This window comes from Mauremys reevesii, linkage group 2, assembly GCF_016161935.1.
Source record: "Mauremys reevesii isolate NIE-2019 linkage group 2, ASM1616193v1, whole genome shotgun sequence".
Lineage (NCBI taxonomy): Eukaryota > Metazoa > Chordata > Testudines > Geoemydidae > Mauremys > Mauremys reevesii.
The window spans coordinates 228,429,135-228,455,466 of NC_052624.1; the positions used below are offsets into that span (position 1 = coordinate 228,429,135).

A 26,332-nucleotide genomic window follows, 5' to 3' on the forward strand; every position below is an offset into this window, starting at 1 on the left:
CTACCCACACAATCCCCTCCCCTCCTGAATAGCTGTTTGGGGCTGAACATGGGATGGTTCTCCCCACTTCCTAATCATGAGAGAAAGAGAAAGAATTCTCTTCTGAGTGGCTTGGGAGGATGGGCTTTTTCTCCCAGAAATGGGGACACAGGGGAGAAGAGTGACAGTTACAGAATTCCACAAATTTTTCTTTTCTCCATATGCTCCTCCAGCATGGAAAAATGAATAAGGGACCCTGTGCAGCGAATATACTGCCTGATCTATTTAGGCTTTTTTCTCACCACTTAGCACTTGACACCTCATTTTTCTTTATACACGTACACGATACACGTATAGTCAGAGGTCCTGTCATCAGTCTGCCACTTGCTCTACTTAAGAGCAGTCAAACTAAATGGCACACTAATCAGAAGTGCTGCAATAGCAAAGTGGGGTGTGTGAACAGTATACTTGCATTACAGACTAAAACTGAAGAACAATTTTGGAAACAACTACAACAATGCCCACCCATCACCAACTCCCCCCCTCCCCAAACTAACAAAGAATGAAAAGTCAAACTGCAACCATAAGTTCTCCATGAAAGCTATCCAGGGGTGAAAGTAGAAATACAGATTTACCGGTACGGGGCTGGGTTGGGGCCGGCTCTGGCCCTCGGAAGTGGCAGGGCCTCGGGCAGAAGGGGTGGGAATGGGGGTGTGTGGTCAGAGCCAGTCACAGCCCACCCTGTACCAGTAAGTGCCCTCCCTGTCCCCTGCCGGGGTAGCAGCAGCAGCCGGGGGCTTTGGTGGCAGTTTAAAGGGCCCAGGGCTCGGCCACCGCTACCGCCCCGGGCCCTTTAAACTGCTGCCGGAGCCCCCGGCTGCTGCTGCTACCCCAGGGCTCCAGCAGCAGGGCTCCGGCAGCTATTTAAAGGGCCCAGGACTCCCCTGCTTCTACTGCCCCGGCCCCTTAAATAGCCCCCCAAGCCCCACCGCTACCCCAGGACTCCGGCAGCGGGGCTCTGGCGGCAATTTAAAGGGCCTGGGGCTCCAGCTGCTGCTGGGAGCCCCAGGCTCTTTAAACTGCTGCCTGGGGAAGCTGGACCGCCCCAGTATGGTGCACCGGCTCCTGCTGGTACGCCGTAGCAGGGCATACCGGCTTACTTTCACTTCTGAAGCTATCCGCCTTTTCAAAGAAATTTGAAAAGGTTATATTATATAAATTCTTCTGGAAAGTAGAGATGAGAGGCATAAGAGAAAAACAAATGTAGTTGCTGAAATACTGTGTGCATTATCTAGCATAGCTTAGGACAATTTATATCAGGTGCACAACACAGATCCAGAGAGCATGGAAAGTAATGGGGTCCACAATGGACCACCGATGCAATCACAGGAAAATCAATTTGAGAATGATACCCTCAGATAGGGCTAACAAAATAACCTTTGTTCACTGCTAAAGAGAAAAGAGATAACATACCATCACTGCCATAATAACCTGAGGAAAAACTGTTCCATGATCACAAGTTTGGCAGTCAGTTTAAACCTCTGCACATTAGCAAGAATCACTGCAGGGAAGCCTCTGATCCCAGGATACCCAATGACATTTAACTGTTTTTAAAGTACTATTTTCTTAGGAGCGAAGAATAGCACATTCTCACTTCTCAGATAAACACATTTGACTACTAGAAAGACAAAATTTTGGCCCTGACCAACAATATATAATAATGGAGATGCAGCTGCAGTTTAGGGAGTTAAGGGACAAATTGCAATGAGTGTGAATAAATCAAAACCACTCCCATTTGGATTTTGCACTAGCCAAATAAAAGTGACTTCCTCCGATAGCCACTCTAAAAGTCCTGACTGATGGTAATTACATTCTGGAAATTGTCTTGGGAACTAATGCTATACACAGAAGAAGCGTGCTGTCTTAAAACTAGAGGTATGAATGTCAGAAAAGTTTGATTAACGACAGACTTTTTTGTGTTTGGGGGGAGGGGAGGAACAAGAGAGTATTTGCACCCTTAAGGGTGATGGCATCCATGAAGTGTCCTGGATTGTAGCATGCTTTTCTCTTAGGTATATGAGATTTATCCTTATTTCTGGATGTCTGAGAGAAAAAAAAAATGAGCAGGTGGCTTTTATGGAGAGCAAGAACATGGACTTGTGAGAGTATAGCTTATACTGAAGAAATATTTGTTGCTAGTTGCCATTTGTCAACTAGCCAGTATAAAGAATACTGGAAAGAGATCCCCAGATAATACAGATCTAGGAGGTACACAAGATATGGTTCAGTAACTCCTCACTTAACGTTGTAGTTATGTTCCTGAAAAATGCGACTTTAAATGAAATGATGTTAAGCGAATCTAATTTCCCCATAAGAATGAATGTAAATGGGGGGGGGTTAGGTTCCAGGGAATTTTTTTTTTTTTGGCCATACAGTATAGTACTTTAGTTGGGAGGTGCCCCAGCCTTACCCCACACGGGCACAGCCCACTGGCACTGGAGACAATGAGGCAGGCAAGGAGGCTGAAGGTGCTGTAGGCTAGAAGCATGTTGTGCAGCAGCAGCGGCAGCTTCCCCTACTCTGCGAGCACCAGGGGCGAGGGGCTCAACCCTCAGCCCGCCCACGCCACCCCCTCCACCAAGCCCCCACTTAACCCACCTCTTCTTCCCTCCCCCTTTACTCCACACAACACGTCCTTGCTCCTCCCACCTTCGTCCCCGCGGCAATCAGCTGGCTTGCAGTGTTCAGGAGGGAGGAGGGAGGAGCGAGACAACGCGCAAGCTCCCCTTCCTTCCCCTGCCTCCTGAACACAGCAAGCTAGCTGATTGCCATGGATAGGAGGCAGGGGAGAGAGCGGGGAGGTGCGCTGCATCCTTGCTCCTCCCCCCTCCCTCCTGCCTACTGCAATCAGTTGGCTTGCCGTGTTCAGGGGGCAGGAAGGAGTGGGGAGGAGTGAGGACTCGGCACACAGGCTACCCCCTCCCTCCCCTGCCTCCTGCCTGCGGCAATCAGCTGGTTTGCGGCATTCAGGAGGCAGGGGAGGGAGGGGGAGCCTGCGCGCCGAGTCCTCCCTCCTCCCCCTCCCTCCTGAATGCTGCAAGCCAGCTGATTGCCGCAGGCAGGAGGCGGGAGGGGGAAGGTGCTGATCTGCGGAGTGTGCTGGCAGGCAGGAAGCGCTGTGCAGGGGGAGGCACAGGGGAGCTGATAGGGTGGCTGCTAGCTGTGGACAAAGCAGGCAGCCAAATGATGTTATAGCAAAGCATTGCACAACTTTAAATGGAGCATGTTCTGTAATTGAGCAGGGACATAAGATCAAAACAATGTTAAGTGGGGAGTTACTGTACAGGGTTCTATCAGTCAAACATCTGAGATCCATAACACCTCTAATTTTGTTATATTCTGCAAAGAGAGAGACACTAAGTTTGTTATATTCACTTTAAGAGACACTGGTGTTACAACGTGGCCCGGTACCACTCTACTGTCACTAGTCTGTTGCAAATGGATCCAATCACTGGTTCCCATGTGCTTCCAAGCCAACTGGAGCTGAGTGAAGTCTAGTCACTGTTTCTAGCTCTGGCACCCAAATAATTAAACTTTAGAACATCCCTGTGACAAAAAGAGGTATCTCTATTTCATTCTACAGGGAAAGACGAGTTAGACAAATGACTTGTCTAAGATCAGACAGGAAATCTGTGGCAGAGCTAGGAATAGAATCCAGATCTTGACTCCCAGTCTTGTGTGCTTTTAACAACGAGGCTTCCTCTCCAACAACTATGGTCATGTTCATGAAGACTTATTTTTCAGTAAACATGTTTTCAGTTTATTTTTATTTTTGTTATTTTTTCCTCTGTTGTTTCTCTTTGTTTTAAACATTACTGGAATTTTCTCTTGAGATATTTGCATGTCTGTTCTCAGTCTTGCTTTTTCACTACCTGATTTCCAAAACCATTTTTTTTTAACTTTAGAATTCTCTAAAGTGATTTTAGGTACACTGCTAATCATTTATTTTTAAAATGTTGCAATTATCTTATCCACTACTCCCCCTACTAAAAACATGTTTGAAAAGGCTGACAAGCCTTCAACGCTTTAGAACCGGAGATCAATTCCAGGCATTACTCCAAATGTAGGACATCTTTGAATGCCTTGGCAGCTGTTTCTTTTTGTCCCAAATGTCATTTCCTTCAATTTACCCTATGCAGAGAGCTTAATTGGTCCTAATTTGCATGTCAAGGACTCTATGGATTAAAAGGATGGATTCCAAGTGCCTCAGCAGCTACTGCTGCCCTCCAGGAGTAGTTAACCCATTACTGCCTTTGGTAAACTGATATCCTCATTTCTTAATCTCAGTTTAAAAAAATCATGTCAGAATTTAAGTTTGCTTTCTGGCATCTGTGCAGACCAAGGAGAGCGAAAACCAAACACTGTTCTCAACCGATATTCATTCCTTTACTCTACACTTCTGTAGTCCAAAATCATGGATTATTTAACTCTTAAATGCTTCTGGTGGAGTGGCTTCACCTTTAGAAATAGGAAAACTGTTGGATTAGAGCAAATGAAGAGCTTCTTCTTATCAGGCACCAATAAAGCAAGTGGCTTTACAATGAAGTTGGGAACTGCTGCTTTACTCCAACTTATTGCTTTGACAATCTGAAAAAAATCATTTATTTAAAAAATGAGCACTTGTAAGTGTTAAGGTTGTTTTTGTTTTTAGAAAATAGATTCCTTTATTTTCCTGAAAAGAAATGTTCCTTCAAGGTTCTGTCAAGATCTTCAAACTTCCTATGGCATGAATACACAAAGGCTCATGTTCTAGATTAAGGAGGAAGACTTTGCAAGCATTCTTCAATTCAGGCCCAAACAACTTCACATCTGAAAGCAACAGGTAATTTAGCAGGCCTCACTTCCTTACTGTCCGCTTCAGAAGCTTTGAGTATTCTTCAGCTTTGAGTAACATATCCAAAAGTGAACATTCAGCTAACATTGCAAGATTTTCTAGACATGTGAAACTAAAATACATTTCTAAGTTTTAGACCCCAAAAGGAGAAGCTATATTATCTATGAAGTTCTGAATAGAGACTATTTGCTCAGTAAAAAGTCCATGAACTGAGTATTTATTCTCTGCACACACCTACAGACAGATAATCACAAAAAAAGTTTGTTGTATAACAGGTATTTCTAATAGGTATCAAAGCCTTTCAGTTGCACATACACTTCAACTAATATCATGGTGTTAGGAAGTATTTAAAATATTTTCATTCATCTGTGTAGCTGTGCTATAAAAACAAGAAACACACCAACTTATTTCTTCCAAGAAAAGCACGCAGTTTTCTAGGGGACACTCAAATGCCCAGAAGATACAAAATTTATGTCCAAAGCTACAAAACTGAAGTTCTGTACTAACACAGGTCTGATAAACTCAAATATCAACATGTGGCTTCCTTTAAGATTAAAGAAAACAGTTCTCTATGACAACTGGCCCTCTGAGCCAGATGAAAACATGGTTTTTTCAATCACTTGTGTTCATCATTGATTCCAAGTTTTCAGGACAGACTACCAGTAATGTATTCCCTTGCCAACTAAGGTATGGTGGTCAAAGTGCCCAAACCGAACAGCAGGGCACTAAGAACACAGTATCACTGACTTGTTGCTACCAATGCCAGTTCTTCAATGTGAAGAATTTGCTTTTAGATCAAGTAAAATGAGTAATTTCTTGCTTCAACTTGAGTGTACACTTTCTCTAACTTTTTGGTTTTAGATGCAACTGAAGTACAAACAAACAGCATCTCCTTTTCGGCAAAACCACACTGGCCACATAACTGAATCTAGATATTACTAAGAGCAAAGTAATGACAATTGAAACCACAGATATCCTGCATTCTAGCTCTTTAGGAATACTGCTAGAGAGATGACGTGTTAACACAGTGGACTAGACTAGTTTAGATGGGAGACTGAATACATTTCTAGGGCACTAATAATCCAGTGTCAAGTTTTTATAGTAGATACAGTGACCATGCAGTCTGAGGGATGGATAACCAGAATCTTTTCGTAGAACTTTGGATGAGATAATATTGCAACCTTTTTTCTGATCCTACAAACTATTGTTCTACTTGTTGAAATCACTAGTATCCTGGACTATTCCAAGGTTATGATATCAGTGGTAGCAGCATTTCCTGACTCTGTTCAAGAGCATCTTCTCTCCCTAAAGAGCTGCATTTAGAATTCATCATCACAGGCAATCCATTTCTTTTATACAACTTCCCTTTAAACTGAATTGGATGGTCAATACTTATTCACACTAAGGAGACATTTAAATGAATCAATAGTTGTTTTATCTTTATTCAAAACTTGAAAAATCTTATTTCTGAATATATTAGCTTCTGGGGTCATCCAAGTGCACTGTCCACTCCCTCCCAGTTCTACCCCCTCTGCTGCTCAGTGGTCCACAACTTTTGTGGCTATTTGCAAAAATAAACTGAAATGGGATTAGGGCAACTCATGATGTGGGGTCAAATGGGAGCCAGGAGAATATTAATGAATACCCAAGCACCAGGCATGTGTTTCAAGTTTTGGAAAGCATGAGAGAGAAGAGAGACTGGGTGGTCCAGATTATTTAATATATTTCCCCCCTCATTTTTTACATTTTCCTATCGGTGAAGACCCTAATCTCACAATATAGTTAAAAAGTCTGCTCTAACAAAACTAAGTTTCTCTGAAATTGAGGGTTCATTCTACTAGACCTGTAGAAACTTAATAGGTAGAGGCTTTAACTCGGGTATCTTTGTGTATATGCCCCAACCATTAACTTATGTATTGGTTAGGTTTTGTCTGAAGTAGCCTTTGGCAGCTGGTTCTCTGTTAATTCCTTCCCTGTGCTATCCCCAAAGGACCATGATAATCTAGCAGGAATAAAAAGAAGGAAATTTCCTCACTAGTATATACGCAGTTTACAGTTTATTAGAAACACGGCCTTGCCAAAATCAAAGAGGGGAGAAGATTATTCTTTGGGTGGAACCAGATTGAACTGAATCATCTCGGTTTCTGCCGGTTAGAAATTTGTTTCCAACCACTAAAGGGAGAGGTTACTTACCTTGTACAGTCACTGGAGTTCTTCGAGATGCATGTCCCTATGGGTGCTCCATGTCAGGATGTCGTGCACACCCATGCACTCTTGATCAGAGCTTTTTGTCAGCAGTGCCTGCGGATCCATACCTATGACCAAGACACCCTCTGGTTCCTTCTAAACCAGGAAAGTCCTTCGAAAGACTCCATGAACAGACTAATTCCCCAACCGTCAACTGCGGCTAGTGAGCCGGTGTGGCTCCCCGCTGCCCCGGAGGGGGTCGAGCCCCGGCAAACCCTTGTACTAGTGCTGTCTAACTATGAGGATGGCTACTAAATTTTCTTGTTTCATTTTGTTTAGCACTTTGAGCTGTAAAGGCATTGGGGATAAGAATACAGCCATACACAAGGCCAAGGAATGACTATGGCATCTCCCATCAAGTTGCAACTGTGCCCTCCTCTCAAGCAGAATCGTCTGCACTTCAAATTGGATGAAGTCACAAAGAGGTCTATCTGTAGATGGTAAGATATAGCTCTCTGAATACCTTGTTCAGCTCCCATTCGTGGTCGATGCAGACATGCCTGCTGAGGAAGTGTGCCACTGTCTTCTGTAGTCCTGGTAGATAAACAGCTAAGATCGGTATGTGGTGTGATATGCACCAGTTCCATCACTGTACAGAGTCAGCACATAAAAAGACTGGGATCTGTAAGATGGTAGGAGTGGCATGACCAACTCAGCTGGTGAGGAGGACGAGGAGGAGGATTTGTGGAAGGTGGTGTTTCTTCTTCCTCATCTGGCTCTAGCTCATGTGTAAGATCCTGCTGTGGAGCAAGAACAAAGGGTAGTGGGCTGTTACTCCTGATGCGCTCTTATGAGATGTGACCCTGTAGAACTGGTTACTATAAGGGGCCCACAGGTTCCAATAAGCTGACGGTCATGGGGCATAAGGGAAGGGTCAGGACCCCAAGGTTCCCTTGCCAGGGTTGCCAGGTGTACTCAGAGCGTACTTCAAGGAAGGGAGGTTGAAAAAGAGAGGAACCATGTATAGACACCTTAGAATTGGATGACATGTCATCCAATGGTCTACTGGAGGGGCAAGTGGTGCCATTACCAGTGGTCAAGTCGGCCTCAGATTCTGAAAGAGATCCTGCAATTTCACTGGTACCACAGCTTGATAGCTGATGGGACGGTACAAGAGAATGATACCAGCTGGAAATGTCTCTCTATACCCTCAAAGAATTTGTGTGGGGCGGGGGTCTGCATTGGCATCAGAGGATGAGTCACCATTGACAATGGTAGGATCAGAGAGTACCTATGCTCTGGGAGGTGAGTTGGCACTGGTGGAGAGTGTCTCTCAACAATTCTCTGTAATGGTGATTCAGGCTCTTCCAGGATTCAAAAGGTCCTCATGGAATAGGAGCTTGGACTGTGGTGGGGACTCTAGGTGGGTCTCTCAGGAGTCATTACGCCAGGTGGTACTGGAGACAGCACTGAAGTGCAATCCGTGTGCTTTTCATATCTTGCTACAGAAGATGGTGCTGATGACTATTCCGGCTCAGCTCTGGAGTCCTTGTGTTTCACAGGCACTGTGTTCAGTGTGGATGCCACAGCCTGTCTAGGTTGTTTACCTGACAGCTTCTCAGTACATGGCAGAAGCTGATTGCTGAGAAGCACCTCAGTTACAGAGGAGGAGGAGGATTTAGGATTCTCAGATTGCTGAGAAGCACCTCAGCTTCTTAACTGATGCTGGAGTCTTGGTACCGGAGGGGATGGCAGTCTCACTGCTACCCACATTGGGATGCAAGGTCTCCTAAGACCCAGACCAAAGGGGCAACTTTCCCTTTCTCTTTTCCCATTCTGGGGAAAGGGGTCTTTTCTTCTTTGAGGGTCTAGACAGTTGTGAAATATCAGAGGGGTAGCCGTGTTAGTCTGGATCTGTAAAAAGTGACAGAGTCCTGTGGCACCTTATAAGCAGTATTGGAGCATAAGCTTTCGTGGGTGAATACGTCTGACAAAGTGAGTATTCACCCACAAAACCTTATGCTACAATATTTCTGTTAGTCTGTAAGGTGCCACAAGACTCTTTGTTGCTTTTGATAGTTGTGAAGGGCCCCAAGGACCTACTGTCACACCAAAGACAGTCACCTGGGTTCTGTGAGCAACCAGATCCAAAGTATGGGGGGTGAATCAGACCCATGGATCTCAGAGAGCACTCCATCACCAGGTACTCCAGTTTGTCTTCCCTCAATTTCTTACATCTGCTTTTAAGCCTGAGCAGATCTTGCATTAGGCGTAGACCTGAGTCTCCCCCAGGCAGCGAAGGCCACTTGAATGACTGTTGTTGTGAAGAGAAGATCTATAGCAAGTCTGGCAAGGTTTGACACCCAGGGTCTTGGGCATAATCTGTCCTTGAGGCCATGGACCAAGGTCAGAGTTAAAAAAAAAAAAGGGGGAGGGGGAATTACAATGGATCCATCCCCTCCCTACGCACCTTTGTACCACAGAATGAGGATGTCTACGGCACAGGTGCAGCGCTGCAGACACTACTGATGAAAATCTCCAATCAAGAGTACATGGGTTTGTGCACAAAAGGACACTATTTGAAGAAGAACTGTAGTGAAAGTACTCCTTAGAGAATCTTATGCCCTCATTCCCAGACAACAATCTGAATTTTGATTAGTTTATTTTCCTTTCTACTGTCTGGGGAAAGCAAGTCTGTTCACAAGTTGCGACAATTTAGAAAGAGTAATAGAAAATAAACTTACAAGTAAAATATTTATCTTTCAGTCATCACACATTAAAAAGTTATCAAATATTTAAAAGCCTTTAATCAAACATTGGACTTTATAGTTTGGAAGTGGTTTGTAATTAAAAAGTGATGACTTAGTTTACTGATAAAATAATGACTAGATAGAAAAGCACAGGCTTATAACCCATGTAAAGTGGTTAAAACTTACCAGAGAACAGAGCAGAAAGAGAGATGCTGCCATTTAACATATAAAAGATACACTAAAAATAAAGTACAGCTCAGTGGAAACTTTCAGATGTGGCTTTTCTGTCAAAATTGCTAACTATTTGTTTCTCAACAGCAGACGACCCTTATCATTTGTGTTCATTTTTATTTTTTAGCATCTAAGTATTTTCATAAAAGAAAATCATGCTGACTTACTTTGGATCTGGTGGCCCATCTGACAGTGGCTTCATAGAGAGTTTACACAGTGACCTGAATACTAGGAAGGCATCCTTTTGTAAAATGTGGGAAAACTTAGCACCAGGCGTAGGTCCTGAAGAATTTCCAGATTCCTAAAGAAGTTAACATATTTCAGAATTCCATTTGCATTAGCAGTGTGTAGGGAAATCCCCCAAATTCTAGCAACGATAAGTTATGATATTGAACAAATACAACCAAATTTTAAATGTAATTTAAGGTCTCCAGACTAAGTTTTAAAAATTTAGTTTGGCAATTCAGTTAAAACAGACCTGAATACAACATTAATAAAACCGCCAACTCAGTAAAGTTAAGCGTCACCAAGGAAGATGTAAAGTCAGAGCCAATAAGTAAAGTGTGGACAGTTTCAATTTATAGAAGACAACTGAGATCATACTGCCCTCACTCAGGGCTCCTAGAAAATAACTTTTACAAAGAAACGAAATGGTAACCTCGACTATAATTGTACCAGTGGGTTACAGAATAATATTTACACAGCCATAATGCCATGGCATAATTTATAATTGTATTGTTATAGTCTTTATATATGGTGAATGGCAAAAACTTTTAGAATAAAATATTCACTTTTTTCTATTTACCAACTTCTGGTGATGCTATAAATGCCATTATCACTTCTGTAGAGGATATGATGAGTCTTATCAGAGACATATGCTGTGCAACTAAAAGATAACAGCATCTTTTTAAACATTAAAGCATAATTAGGGTTGGAAAGACTATATTTTAAACTGGTACACATTGGTAGTAAACTGCCAGTACAGACCTCTGTGCCCATGCAGCGTGTTTTTTGAAGCCAACGGGATTCTACACACGTGCAGGGATTCGTGTTGCCAGAGAGTTCTTTTATTTCTTGCTATTACAAAAGCTTAATATTAAAAAAATGATGAGTGCATGAAAATAATTATTTTCAATGAAAATTCAAAATCAAATCCTCCCAATCATAGATATAAAGGTATGGCATAGCTTAAATCATTACCATTAGGGCACCCTGTAAGGTGCAGGGTTTTTTTTTTGTTTGTTTTGGTTTTTTTTAAATGGACATTTGAAAACAAGGGAGAATTGGCAATGGGTTATTTACATTGGTACTGATAAAGATAGGTGTCCTTTTAGGCATTTATATAAATCCAAAGAAAATTAAATTCTGTATTATAATTTGAGCATCTACCTTCTGTAGTGAAAATGTTTGCTGCCCTGCATGTAACTTGCTTGCAAAAGTCTTAAATAGCAGTCAAAGAGGAATACAGTACATTTTAAAAAAAAAATTTAAAAATGCCTCAGACTCCTTTAATAGTGATTTAGTTTTATACAATTATATTAAGACGTTGTATACACAAATGTAAGATAAACATATTATTATTATTAATAATAAAAAGAAAAAGATTATTATTTTCTTTACATGCTTCAACATTTATTTCCTTTAGTACCTGAGTGTCATTGGAAGAGACAGATAACCTGTCATCAGGTAAAGATGGTGTATATGCAACAGAGATTGGAGTCCCTGGAATTCCATTTGCCTGAATATTTTCACTGTCACTGCCATCTTCTAAAGTTCCAATTGTGCCATCAGCACTTCCATTTTCAGCAGTCCCTTCTACATCTAATGGGGCGGGGGGGGGAAGAAAAGGTAAAAAGCAAAATATCATGCAAAAATATACAATATTCAAATTTAAAATTAGAAGAATTTTTCTTAGAAGTTCAGTGCACTAAGATTAAAAGCGCCATAGGGCCCAATCCTACAAGGTACTAAATTTATATTTCTGTGAATTTTTTTTTGGTAAATAGTAAGTTTACCAAATTCACCCAAAATTGCATTTTTCGGGGCATCAAAGACATTCAATTAATTTGAATAGAATTCAATAAAATTTCAGAAAAAACAACCCCACAAAATTCAGAAATGTCAAGTCAAATCAACATTTCGTTATCAAAATGTCACTCAAAATTTGAAATGGTTTCATTTTGACCCAAAATATTTTTTGTTTCTGCAAGAAAAAAATCAGTTTCAGTTCAAAACAAAACAATTTCAGCAGAAACAAAACATTTTTAACTGAGCTGTAAATGGACATTTTGAATATTTAGTATTTCATTAATGGTCTGAAGAAGAGCTGTAAAGAACTCACAAGTGTAGAAAAAAATGGAAATGGAGATATAAATGCAGTCAGAAATCTGAAAAACTGATTATAGCTGAAAATTAAGCAAACTATCACACCTAAAAAATTCCCCCTCAGTTAAGGTAAATAGTAAAAAGCCCCACTCTAGTTCATTTTATTGTCAAGTGGTACAGTTTAAAGTGGGACAGTTGAAAGACTATCTCAGAGAGTAAATATGAAGTTAAAATGGTTTAGAATTGTATTTTATTTTAAATATACACAAATGGTTAAAGGAATCCTTAATGACTGCTTAGGCAAAGGTGACTGCAGAACGAAGCTGGCAGTATATAAATTTTAAAAGTGATTGTGATACCTCCAACTATTATGTTCACCATTTCCTGCACAATACTCTGTACAATATCTTGTGCCTTTTCTTCACATGCATTGTTTTCTCCATCATATGTTCCCACATCACTTTTAGACAGATCTTCCAAAAAAAGAGGCAGGAAAGATATTATTGATAAGCACTGAAGTCAATCAAGAAGGTTTTAAACACAATATTATACATTAAAAAAATAACAGAACAAGACAGCAGTACTGAATGGCTAAAGGTACTTTTCTTATTACAGGTAAGAAGATCCAAATATGTTTTAGTAAGGGAAGGAGAGGGGAGTACATTAGTTATCCTTACAGATAATTAAAGTAGTAATTGTGTAAATTTGTGAAAAATACTTAAAGAATATATGTTAACATTTCAATGGGCTTAGGGTGACGTGTACATTTTGCAATATGTGGCTGCACATTTGTGACTGCCTGGATGCAAGCATGCATCTAGGACTGCAATGACTAGAGCAGATGTAATTTATTTGTGGCCGAAATATGTTGTAAAGATAAAATGTTACCAGTAGTAGCAAGGGAAACTGATATTTGTACACTATTCTTAACTGTATTTTACTAACTGGAAACAGAATAATCTTCCATTAAGTCGCTCAGCCTTTAAGTACCATAAAACTCCACACCCTCTTCCTCCTCCTCACTAAGACCAAACCACACAGTGATTACTTTCTGCTGCTGCAGCCTGGTCAGCTTCTGTCTGTTCATTTTCTGCACTGTAAATATTAGAACCATTTTCTGCTTCTGTATCTTCTTGAAGGCTCTTGTCCACATCATTTGTGCTGTGGTCAAGTTCTCCTTCATGATCTTGGGGTAGCTGATCGACTATCTGTGATGGAAGATGTCTCAGCTGAGGTGATTCTGGTTCATGATGGCTTAAGGGTGACTGCTGTAGATGGTGCTGTTGTCGGTGTCTTTCCTTCTCCATCTGTTTGGCTTCCTGGAGCTAGAAACAGATCAGGTATTCACCAATACACATTTTGTTAAAAATAAAATGCTGTTTGTGACTTGAAAACAAACAAAAAAAATGAGCCGTATACCCTAATTTGTGCTGGATAATAAAATTTTATTAGTAAAATGTTCAAACATATATTCAACAATGTTCAAATATTCTCTTATTGTATCTATTTACATCCTGCCATGCTACATTAGTGAATGAATACTTTTATTGGTAGTACATTTGCTTATGCTGTATTTGTATACATGCTGTGACCGGGTGAGTCCGCCCTTTAAGAGGATTAAGGCTAAGCTACACCACCCGTGCCACACTGAGCTTGCCTCCCCAGGTGGTGGAGATGAGTGCTGAAGGTATATGATAGATAGATCAGGTGACTAAACCAGGCCTACTGGAGGGATAAGAACAGCTTGTGGGAAGTCTTGGTGCAGAACTCTGGGATAGGTCCGCACAAAGAGGGACATCCAAGGACAGCAGCCATGGGAGTAAGTACTCTCACAAAAGAGCTGAAGGGCTGAAAATATAGGAAGAGGTGTAGTACTAAAAATATTTGTTAATGGTTGTACTGTTGATATGGGGATAGAATCACCAAGGGAATTCTAGCACTGGTACTAACCTCTGAATCTTAATATTACACTACAGATTTTCCACTAACTTACAAATACTATTTACAAACAGATAATGCACAATGAGCATGACCTACATTCTGCAGCAAGTGATCTCTATCCCAGACTCTTCTGGTTACTTGCAAAAACTCTTCAGTTGCTAGACCCTCTCTATGACAGAATGTATTTAAGTAATTATATCCCCTTTTTTTTTTTACTTACTGATTAAATAATTGCCTCTACCCTTTTTTTAAAGCAATCACTTTTAAAAATGGGTTTGAGATGTGTCTCAACAGTCAGATGCGAAGTGGAAGATCGGTTTAATTCAAATGAAGAGAACAAAAACAGGAATAGTTCGGAGAATTTAGAGAGACCCTTTGTTTATGGGATGTTAATGTAGTCCTTTCCTGGTGTATGAAGCCTCCTTTTGAGCAACTTAATATGCGTGAAAGAGCAGGGAAGGAACATTTTCCCTATAAAGTGACAGCCATAGCTGGAAGACAATACTGCTCTTTCCTGATTACCACTGGTGAGTGAATTTAACAAGCAAGGAAGTATAGGCCTGGCCCTGGGCATTGGTCCTCCACTCTCTGAAATAGGAGTGGGGGAGTAAGACAATACAAACACCACACCTACTAGCAAAAATGGAAGATGAGAACAGGAAGTGTTCCTCTCTATCCTCAGCCTGGAAAAGGAGTAAAGAGTGATGTCCCCTCCCCATTCTCCCAGCAAGGGAAAGAAAGGGAACAAAGCTCATCTACTGGCCAATGCTGATGAAGAAGGCAGGCCCCATTTCTCCCAACCCGATTCGAAACCCAGACCTTCACAATCCTAAACCCAACACTGGTACTGCCCCTAAATCTCAACAAAGAGGCCTCAGTCTTCAATTTTAGCCTCTGAGTAGCATGTGCCTAAAACGTCATTCCCTGCCTATAACTACAACTACACAACCGACACCTAAGAGCCAGTTCACACAAGTGCTCAACGGCTCAGCTATTTCTTGAACAATAATAGCTGACAGCAGTCATACCATGTATTTTCAGAAACTAATGAGCAAACTAATGAATTTAGATCACTGGATGACTCAAACACTGTTCAATCTGAAAGGAAACTGCTTGCTAATATTCACAAACTAATAGCAAAAATACCAGGCTCTTCAGGAAAGAGCAATGAAGTCAAGCACTTCTAGGATCTGACCTTCCTTCTGTTTCCTGTGGCAATTTGCTTTATTAACTCCTTTGCTATCAATAGCAAAGAGCATGGGGCACAAGAAGCAGTAGACTCAGCTCACCACTTTCACTGCAAACCATGGCAGTACTCTGTAGGCATCTGTTAGGGTGACTATTACACACATTAAAAGAACATCAAGGGTGCAAAGTCAAGCATTCAGAAGTTAGGAAATGCCAGAATTACGATTGCTTGTGCAACCTTAATTTAACCCCCTTGCACTTATGCATTATGATACAATCATTAAATATGTGATCACACTTTTTTCTCCACAAGACTCATGCCTAGTCAGTGCACACGATGGATGGTGCTCAATTAAAGAGCAGCTATTCACTATTTTGTTTTTTCCTTAATGCATGCTCAGTTCCTGGTGTCCTGTTATTTTCCTTGTTGGACCTGTCCTGCAGTAGGTGACTTCAGGGTACCAATCTCGCGTAGGGCAATTTCCACCCCACCATCCACAATTTCCATCAACCTCAGCCTGGACCAGTCCACACAAGAGATCCATTACACTACAGTGCAAATAAGTGATGGTCACATAAACATCACCCTATATCGGAAACCTACTGACCGCTATATCTACCTACATGCTGCCAGCTTCCATCCAGGACACATCACACAATCCATTGTCTACAGCCAAGCCCTAAAATACAACCAGATTTGCTCTAATCCCTCAGACAGAGACAAATACCTACAAGATCTTTATCAAGATTCTTAAAACTACAATACCCACCTGGGGAAGTGAGGAAACAGACTGAGAGCGAGACGGGTACCCAGAAGTCACCTACTCCAGGACAGGCCCAATAAGGAAAATAACAGAACACTACTGGCCATCGCATACAGCCCCCAGCTAAAACCTCTCCAGCACATCATCAACGATCTATAACTTATCCTGGAAAATGATCCCTCACTCTCACAGACCTTGGGAGGGAGGCAGGCCAGTCCTCGCTTAAAGACAGCCCCCCAACTTGAAGCAAATACTCACCAACAACTACACACCACACCACAGAAACACTAACCTAGGAACCAATCCTTGTAACAAACCTCGTTGCCTATTCTCTTCCCATATCTACTCTAGCAACACCATCAGAGGACCCAACCACATCAGCCACACCATCAGGGCCTCATTCACCTGCACATATACTAATGTTTTATATGCCATCATGTGTCAGCAATGCACCTCTGCCATGTACACTGGCCAAACCAGACAGTCTCTATGTAAAAGAATAAACGGACACAAATCAGACATCAGGAATGGTAATACACAAAAGCCAGTAGGAGAATTCTTCAACCTTCCTGGACATTCTATAACAGATTTAAAAGTAGCCATACTTGAACAAAAAAAACCCCCAAAAACTTCAGAAACAGACTTCAAAGAGAAACTGCAGAACTAAAATTCATTTGCAAATTTAACACCATTAATTTGGGCTTGAATAGGGACTGGGAGTGGCTGGCTCACTACAAAAGCAACTTTGCCTCTCCTGGAATTGACACTTCCTCATCAATTATTGGGAGGGGACTACATCCACCCTGACTGAATTGGCCATGTCAACACTGGTTCTCCACTTTTGAGGTAACTCCCTTCTCTTCATTTGTCAGTATAATAATGCCTGCATCTGTAATTTTCACTCCATGCATCTGAAGAAGTGGGTTTTTTACTCACAAAAGCTTATGCCCAAATAAATGTTAGTCTTTAAGGTGCCACCGGACTCCTCCTTGTTTTTGTGGATACAGACTAACACGGCTACCCCGATACTTTACATAAGCTTGATTCATTCACCCAGAGCATACTCTATTCTGTGCATTGAATGAGGGAAGCTTTCTGTAGGAAAAAAAAATACTTTGTGACCATGTTATTAAGGACCATCACAGGGCATGTGCACAAGGCAGGGTGAGGGCAGAGACTGGCATTTCATAATCTCGGAAAGATGGACTTTGCAACCATAACATTCTTTTTACATAGGTTTCTGTGTGTATAACAACCTAGGCTTTTAAAAAAAGCCAACTGACCACACAAATGCTATCACGTGGAATCACACTGACACCCATATGGTTCATAAGCAGGATTGAGCCTTTTGATCCACATAAACGTCTGCCACTTGAGCTAATGGAGTCACTGATAGCAGTAGAAAGTTGTCATCCTCTGTGTAGGCTGACAGCTAGAGGAGGACATGACACACTTTGCCAGTTGGTTTCACAGCTATTTGCTGATACCAGAGGAATGTTGAGATTCAAGGAGTCTGATTCCATTCCAACTTCTGGAGGACAATGTGCAGTAGTATGTGCTTCATGGCCTGTGCTTCACTACATTGCAAAGCTCAAAATCCGCTTCCAGTTTACCGACGAGATGAGCAAAGTTTCTGCTTCAATTCTTTTAATTCATCAGCTAGTTCATATACCAAAATATCAAAAGAACAATCTGAATGAACAATACCATAAAAAAAAAGTAGTTATTTATTGAATGAAAAGTTACAAATACCATGCTATCTTGTAGTATGAATAACTAAACAAGTCTATAATTAAAATGATCTTTTAGGAACTATTTTCTACATACAGAATATTAAGATACTCACCGCTTGGTTTTCCATACGTGCAAATATAACATTCAGCATTTGTGTGAGAGTGGCCTTGGCTGTGGTCTGATTTATGAGATTTTTGCTTGCGAGATAGATATTGTAACATGTTCTTACAGCCTGCAGCACGGTTCCTTCATGAATTTCTATGTGTTGAGATGTTACTGCAGTGAGTAAAGCCTAAAAAAAGAACATATTAAGTTAGAACTCTTCTCCTTCTTAAATGAAGCATTGAACTAGTCTAAAATATTTTCTATGCACATTTCTATTTACAAAACAACCAGTACATAGCTTCAATTACATTTCTTGTTTACTGATAAGTTTTTCTATGGCACTCATCAAATCCTATCCAAGTACCTCACACACATTAATCAAATTATCTTCATAAATACCCCTGTGATATAAGGAAGTATCCTTGTAACCATTCTACAAATGAAAAACAGAGGGACACAGATTTGCTCTAGGTCAAAAAGAAAGTCTGTGGCAGAACTGAGAATAAAGGCCCTAGTTTTTGAGTCCAAGCCCACTGCACCAAACTACAACAATCATTCCACTCCACATCCACCTTATGGCTTTGCAAAACATATGCGACCTTTACTCAACAAGGGTAAGAGCCTTTGGTGATGAATTCAACAAGGTTTCTCAACAAAGGCTCTTAAGGACTAAGTAGCCATGGGATAAGAGGGAAGGTCCTCTTATGAATCAGTAACTGGGAAAGGAAACAAAGTGGACAAATAAATGGTCAGTTTTCACAGTGGAGAAAAGTGAGCAACAGGGTCCCCCAAGGATCTATACTGGGCCCTGAGCTGTTCAACATATTCATTAATGATCTGGAAAAGGGGGTGGACAATGAAGTGGTAAAATTCGCAGAGAATACAAAATTATTCAAAATAGGTAAGTCCAATGCAAACTGTGAGAAGTTATAGAGGGATCTCACAAAACTGGATGACTGGGCAACAAATGTAGAGTAGTGCCAAAGTAATAAGTGCAAAGTAACACATATTGGAAAAATAATCTTAACTAAACATATACGATGATGGGTTCTAAATTCGCTGTTACCACCCAAGAAAAAGATCTTGGAGCCATCATGGATAGTTCCCTGGAAACTTTCACTCAGTGTGCTTTGACAGTCAAAAAGGCTAACAGGTATGTTAGGAACTATTAGGAGAGGTACAGAAAATATAATGTCACTATATAAAACCATGGTGTGCCCATACCTTGAATACTGTGTTCCGTTCTGGTCAACCCAGCTCAAAAAAGGATACAACAGAACCAGAAAAGATTCAGAGAAGGGCAACAAAGAGGAACAAGGGTATGGAACAGTTTCCATGTGAGGAGATACTAAAAATATCAAGGCTGTTCAGCCTAGAAAAGAGATGATTGGCGGGGGGAGCGGGGAAGAGAATATGATAGAGGTCTATAAAATCATAAATGTGCAAGAAGTGAATAGAAGTGAATATTTACCCTTTCCCACAATACAAAAACCAGAGATCACTCAATGAAATTAATAGGCAGGAAGTTTAATACAAACAAGAGAATGAACTTTTTCCACACAATGCACAACTAACCTGTGGAATTCATTGCCATGGGATGTTGTGATGGCCAAAAGTATAACTGGGTTCAAAAAAGAACTAGATAAGTCCAAGGAGTACATGTTAATCAATGGCTATTAGTCAAGAGGTCAGGGATGCAACCTTGTGCTTTGGGGTAACCCTACACCTCTGACTACCAGAAAGTGGTAGTGGAAGACAGAGGATGGATCCCTCCATAACTGCCCCATTTTGTACACTCCCCTTGAAGCTCTGTTATGGGCCTCTGGCAGAACAGAATACTGGGCAAGATGGACCATGGTCTGACTCATGGCAGCTCTAATGTTAAGAGCATAACAGTGTACATCTACAAAATAATGTCCACCAAATAAAAAGCAAAGTAACTTTTGGGGCAGGGGGGTCACACAAAAACTCAAATTTATTACAACATAATTATCTGTAAATATATTACAAATATTCTCTTGTCTTCATGGATTCATAGATTCTAGGGCTAGAAGGGACCTCAAGAGGTCATCAAATCCAGTCCCCTGCCCTCATGGCAGGACCAAATACTGTCTAGACCATCCCTGATAGACATTTAGCTAACCTCCTCTTAAATATCTCCAGAGATGGAGATTCCACAACCTCCCTAGGCAATTTATTCAGTGTTTAAACACCCTGACAATTAGGAACTTTTCCCTAATGTCCAACCTAAACCTCCCTTACTGCAGTTTAAGCCCATTGCTTCTTGATCTATCCTTAGAGGCTAAGATGAACAAGTTTTCTCCCTCCTTCTTATGATACCCTTTTAGATATCTGAAAACTGCTATCATGTTCCCTCTCAGTCTTCTCTTTTCCAAACTAAACAAACAATTCTTTCAGCCTTCCTTCATAGGTCATGTTCTCTAGACCTTTAATCATTCTTGTTGCTCTTCTCTGTGCCCTCTCCATCTCTGGAGATATTTAAGAGTAGGTTAGATAAATATCTACCAGGGATGGTCTAGACTCTTTGCGCCATTGACTATGCTCACCAAACAGCTACACCAGACTTTCCCCAGATGCTTGTACAATTGAACCCTTATCTAAAAGTCTCAGGTAGAAATTGTAAGGCGAGTTTTGCATACACAATTTTTTTTTCTATCATTCAACTTCAGGACAAGCAAATTTACATTTGGTGGCATCTTTTCTTAAGTATACTAAATCACATACAGTTATTATACAAGTTAAAATTTTAGCAATTTACAAATACCTAGAAACCTACACAGAAAAATAATGAAAATTATATATATATATATATATACATATACATATATATATATATATATATATATATATATATATATATATATACATATACACACACATATACACACCTATTAGCAGCAACTTAAGAGAAAATATTAAAGAATAGTGTCTTATATGTGCATAGCCTTTCTCCACCATAGTGTGGGCAAGATTAAGTAGAATTCTTTTGAAAGATTATTCATTGATGGGGGAGCCAGCAAACTGAGAAAGATACAAACTTATAAAATAAAAATGATTAAATTTATAATTTTAGATGTTATAATTTTCTTTGGATTTTGCACTGGATCCTTTTACAAAGCAGGATTCCTTTCATTAAATTACAACAGGAATCTTAAAACAGGAAACTGTTTTTCCCCAACTTAATCTTTATTTGATAAAAAAAACTTCAGAAGTTATATCTCACAAAACTGGGTGACTGGGCAACAAAACAGCAGATGAAATTCAATGTTGATAAATGCAAAGTAATGCACATTGGAAAACATAATCCCAACTGTATATAAAAAATGATGGAGTCTAAATTAGCTGTTACCACTCAAGAGAGAGATCTTGGAGTCATTGTGAATAGTTCTCTGAATACATCCACTCAGTGTACAGTGGAAGTCAAAAAGGCTAATAGAATATTGGGAATCATTAAAAAAAGGGACTGATAATAAGACATGATAGAGGTCTATAAAATCATAACTGGTATAGGGAAAGTAAATAAGGAAGTGTTATTTACTCTCTCATAACACAAGAACTAGGAGTCACCAAATTAAATTAATAGGCAGCAGGTTTAAAACAAACAAAAAGGAAGTATTTCTTCACACAATGCACACTCAACCTGTGCAACTCTTTGCCAGAGAATGTTGTGAAGGCCAAGACTATAACAGAGTTCAAAAAATAACTAGATAAGTTCATGGAGGATAGGTCCATCAATGGCTGTTAGCCAGGATGGGCAGGGATGGTGTCCCTACCCTCTGTTTGCCAGAAGCTGGGAATGGGCAACAAGGAGTGGATCACTTGATGATTACTGTCCTGTTCATTTCCTCTGGAGCACCTGGCATTGGCCACTGTCAGAAGACAGGATACTGGGCTAGAGGGACCTTTGGTCTGACCCAGTATGGCCGTTCTTATATGCAACTATATAAACAATTCAAATAGTCAAAGAAAAACAAACAAGGTTTTAAAGAGAAAGTTATTCTAGAAACAACAATACACATTAAAACTATAATAAACAACTTTTTACCCCATCAGGATTCTTTTGCTCAAGACAATCTTTTAAGAGAAGAAAAAAATTAAAGAAAAAATGTGTCTTTGGCAAATACACAACAGTGACCAGACAGCAAGTAGTTTTTAAGGAGACCATAAGAAGTAACTGAGGTCAAAAAACAGTAAGTGTATGATATTATAAAGCTAATTTCTTAATATACAATGATAAAGGAAACCTTATATTAACTTACCTTTTTCGTATATTAAAGAAGTGTAAAAGCTTTCAATACAGGTAATTTTGGATGCTGTATGACATGTGATACACATAAATGATTAAGCCTTACATTGTGCAATTTTTTTTTAAGGTGCTTTTAAATGTGAAGGAATTCAGAGCTCTGAATGGGTATTCTTTGCTGTTTAGTTTTATATTTAAATAAACAAACATTAAATAAAAACTATGTAGTGGCCTAATGTTGTTTGACTCAATTAAAACGTCTTTAAACTAGATAAAAATAACAGTTGCACTCTTGACTATCTCTCCTTTCCCATGAGAATCAGGATACTATACGGAGGCTGAATTCAAGTAGTCATCTAAAAACAAAACCTGGGGAAGGAGCACCTGATTTGAGGATCTGCTCAAATGGTTTCACAAAGACCTGTCCTCTAGCTAAGGAAGGATTTCTCCCCCACTCAGAGGGCAAAGACATGTTTTAAGGTAATTTCAGTCCTCTCCCTGAGGCCAGGTATTTAACTAGTCTTTAAAAGGTGAAGCCTGAGATGCAGTTATGAACTCAGTTATTAGAGAACAACTTAGGCTAAGATGAATGGTTGAAAAATTGAAATTCAATAAAATTTTCTAGACTGAAAAGCAATGGAAGTGTTGCCAAAGTGTAAAAAAAACTCTTCAGACATCTGTCAAAGAGAGGTACAATCTGTCCAACATAAGGCTTCACAATGTATCTGGTTTTCATTTTGTTTCCATTTCTGGCAGATTTCTAGAGAGTGAGATGCCGTTTTTCCATCATTACTTTTTGATGAGAAGGACTTGTACTATTCTTGATCAAATGAGGAATTCTATCCCGCACTCCCTTATATTTTGGGCACTCAAGCTCAGTGTCTGTCTTGATCTATTTTCTACAACACTGGTCATACAACTTGCACCTTTGTGTGTCAATTTCCATTTCTAGTTTGTGGTCACATCTAGGTAAGGGAACTAATGAATTTCTTGTTTAAGTCTTTTTTTCTTTTTTGTAGTTAAACCTGTATACATCAATTTTTCTTTATAATCTTCTGGTTTCAGATGCAGAACACAACTCCTCTCAGCCTGTGAGAGGGATGATCAAATAGCTCCAGGTAGGCTATGTAGGTTTTACCCAGGATCACATCCAGATTCTCAAAGCTTTCTTCACTGAGCCCATCACCTCAGGATACACACAGCTTCTTTGCCTTGCTTCAGATCATTAGGTGGATACACCACGCTGCTCCTTAGCTTCAGATGTGAAAATCACGAGAGTAACAGGCCAGAGGAGAGGTAGTAAAACAGTCAGGTTGATGGACAGCAACTCTTACACTCAACTCTGCTGGGATCAGCAGGAAAGCATCTCTTATAGAGACTTCAGATTTTCTGAGATATGTTGGAGACAGGTAGGGGAATCTTCAGGTATCAATTCTTATGTTTCAAATTATATATATATATATATATATATATATATATATATATATATATATATATATATATATATATATATATATATATATATATATATATATATATATATATATATATATATATATATATATATATATATATAACAACATTCTTGGAGCGATTTTAGATTTAGCAAATAAATTGCATGTTTACCACTGAACCAGTTTTAATCCAAATGAAAAATTAACATTCTATAACTAAATATTCTGTTCTATGTTTGTAGAACTTGCATTCTCTTTTTATACTGAATGATCCACAAAAGGACATAATGCTTACGTTACAGTGAAACAAACAGGGACAGGAAAAACAAGTTACAAAAATGCACAAAAGTGTTATGCAAGTAAGTACTGTTTTACAATGGCAATTTCCAACCTTTAGTTTAAAAACATAAAAAGATCTGTTTGTGCTTAGTAGATTTGTCTTAATGGTCTTTTAAAAAACAAACAAACAGACAGTTGAGGGTGGTTCAAAATCCTGGACTGAACCTTTACAGGGCAAGGCTTTCTTCTCAGTGAAGCCTGACTATACAAAACACCCCAACATTGGTGGGTTAATGCCAGTTTTTGTAGTCTTAATTTGGCCAGCAGAAGAGGTATTTTCCTCTATGAGAAGTGTTATATTCCCACTGTTTAAATTGTCTGGGGTATTTTCTGCCACAGAAAGGCAAGACATAAAACATAAGTAGTCCTAACCAGTATTTCTGGCACACTGGTCTTGGGAACGCAATCTGGTTTACTGTGAGAACAACTAAAAGGTTATCTGTTTACTGCACAATGTAGAAAGTATAGAATGAATCTTGAGTAAAGATTCTGTTCTCTAAAGATAAATGTGCCAATTAGCTAAGACAATAATTAGCTAGCCACAGACCAACTTCTGGAAGAAACTTAAGGTCACAAGAACAAGAATTTAACCCATATATAAAGAAGTGTATTGATAACATTTTATTGATCATCAGATTGATGGCAAATTTTACTATTGCATTTTATGCTTACAATCATGTCTTCCAAAGCCACATTATCCTTAGAGCAAATGGGAAAACAGCTTCCTTTTTACCATTTCTAGATTTTTCTAACTGAAGTTACTCAGTTTTTAAAGAGCTCCACTTCTTTAAATGTAGAAGCACATTGCAATAATGAAATAAAGCATTTATCCTCAATGTTTTCTATTCAGAAAAAAGGATGTAATCACAGACACCATATCCTGGGTTCTGTCACCAGAATTCAGGATGAAGCATAATTATTCATCTACAGAGCAGACCTCTTTCCTGATTCAATTCTGAATGTTACTTTTTTTTTCTAATTTGAGTAACTTTTCAATAATCAGCAAGCTGTCCTATTGTCTTCACAAGTGAACCTAACCAGTTCATCAAGTTTCCTAGCCTCAGTCTCCCCTCACAGATGTGAAGGACTGTTCTTTTCAGATAACTGGCTGTAATGCCTCTGGGTATGTACCAGTTTCTCTTGTAAAATGGATTTAAAATCCTAGTTTGATTCTGATATCTAATTTTCAGTTGTGAAATTAAATTACATGTATTGTATTAAAGCCCCCAACATAACATACACAAAATACATCTTAGTTTTAACAGGGGGCCTTCCACATCCCCAACTCTCAAAACTATACCCACTATGAAAAGTCATCTCCCCCTAAACTGTGATAGCAGATATCAAACTAATCAGGGTCAGCCAGTCACTAACTTGGAAGGAAAACCTCCAAAGAAAACCATATTCAAGGTTTTCAAAAAAGTATCTAATGCTAAGTTCCAGAGGCAATGTTTAGACATCTAATTAAGTACTGTAATATTCAAAAGTACTGAGCACCCAGCAGTTTCCTTTCAAGTCAATGGAAGCTGCTGGATGCTCAATACTTTTGAAAATCAGGCCACTAACAGTTAGCTTGCAGCAAGCTAGCTAGAGTGTAAATGTACCCTGCACTAGTCTGCTGTACATTAAGTGCATCTGTGCATTCTGCTGCCATGCACTAAAACTTCCATGTAGCACTTTGATCTACCCCATTTCAAAGAGGGATAAATCAAAGAGCATTAGGGAACATTTAGTGTACAGCAGCAGGGTCCACACAGACACACAGTATGCAGTAGACTAGAGTGGGGTACATTTACACCCCACTTGTCACAAACTAAGGTGCATATAGATAGGTCCTTAAGTGATGTGGCAAATGAGCAACTGAGTGGGTGGCACCCCACCCTTTCCTAGCACTGAATTCAATGTCACAAAATGACAGTGAAAAGCATTGTGCTGAAGTTTTATTGCTGTCCCTTCAGTTTTTCCCAATCATTCCATCTTTTTTCTAGCTCTCAAAATTATTTTTCTATTAAAAACTAATATGAACCGCTCTGTTTTATTTTCATTCTATTATGAATGAATCCATGAAGAGCATTTTACTTTGAATCAGTCTCAAAATTTAACATACATTGACACTAAATATTTGCTTCTGCCTTTCTCCTCCTTCAGACACTAACCATGAAGACCACAGCCTTGCA

The 26,332-nt window shown here is 39.7% G+C and overlaps 1 protein-coding gene across 1 annotated transcript in view; it reads right to left on the minus strand.

Moving 5' to 3' along the window:
* ARFGEF1 (ADP ribosylation factor guanine nucleotide exchange factor 1) overlaps nt 1–26,332 on the minus strand; it is a 171,072-nt gene that overhangs the window by 72,838 nt on the left and 71,902 nt on the right. The window contains exons 5-9 of the mRNA XM_039524399.1: nt 18,106–18,285; nt 13,415–13,691; nt 12,726–12,839; nt 11,690–11,862; nt 10,209–10,342 (exon numbers count right to left, since the gene is read on the minus strand). Coding sequence (XP_039380333.1) covers nt 10,209–10,342; nt 11,690–11,862; nt 12,726–12,839; nt 13,415–13,691; nt 18,106–18,285 — 878 coding nt within the window. The remainder of the gene's footprint in view (nt 1–10,208; nt 10,343–11,689; nt 11,863–12,725; nt 12,840–13,414; nt 13,692–18,105; nt 18,286–26,332) is intronic.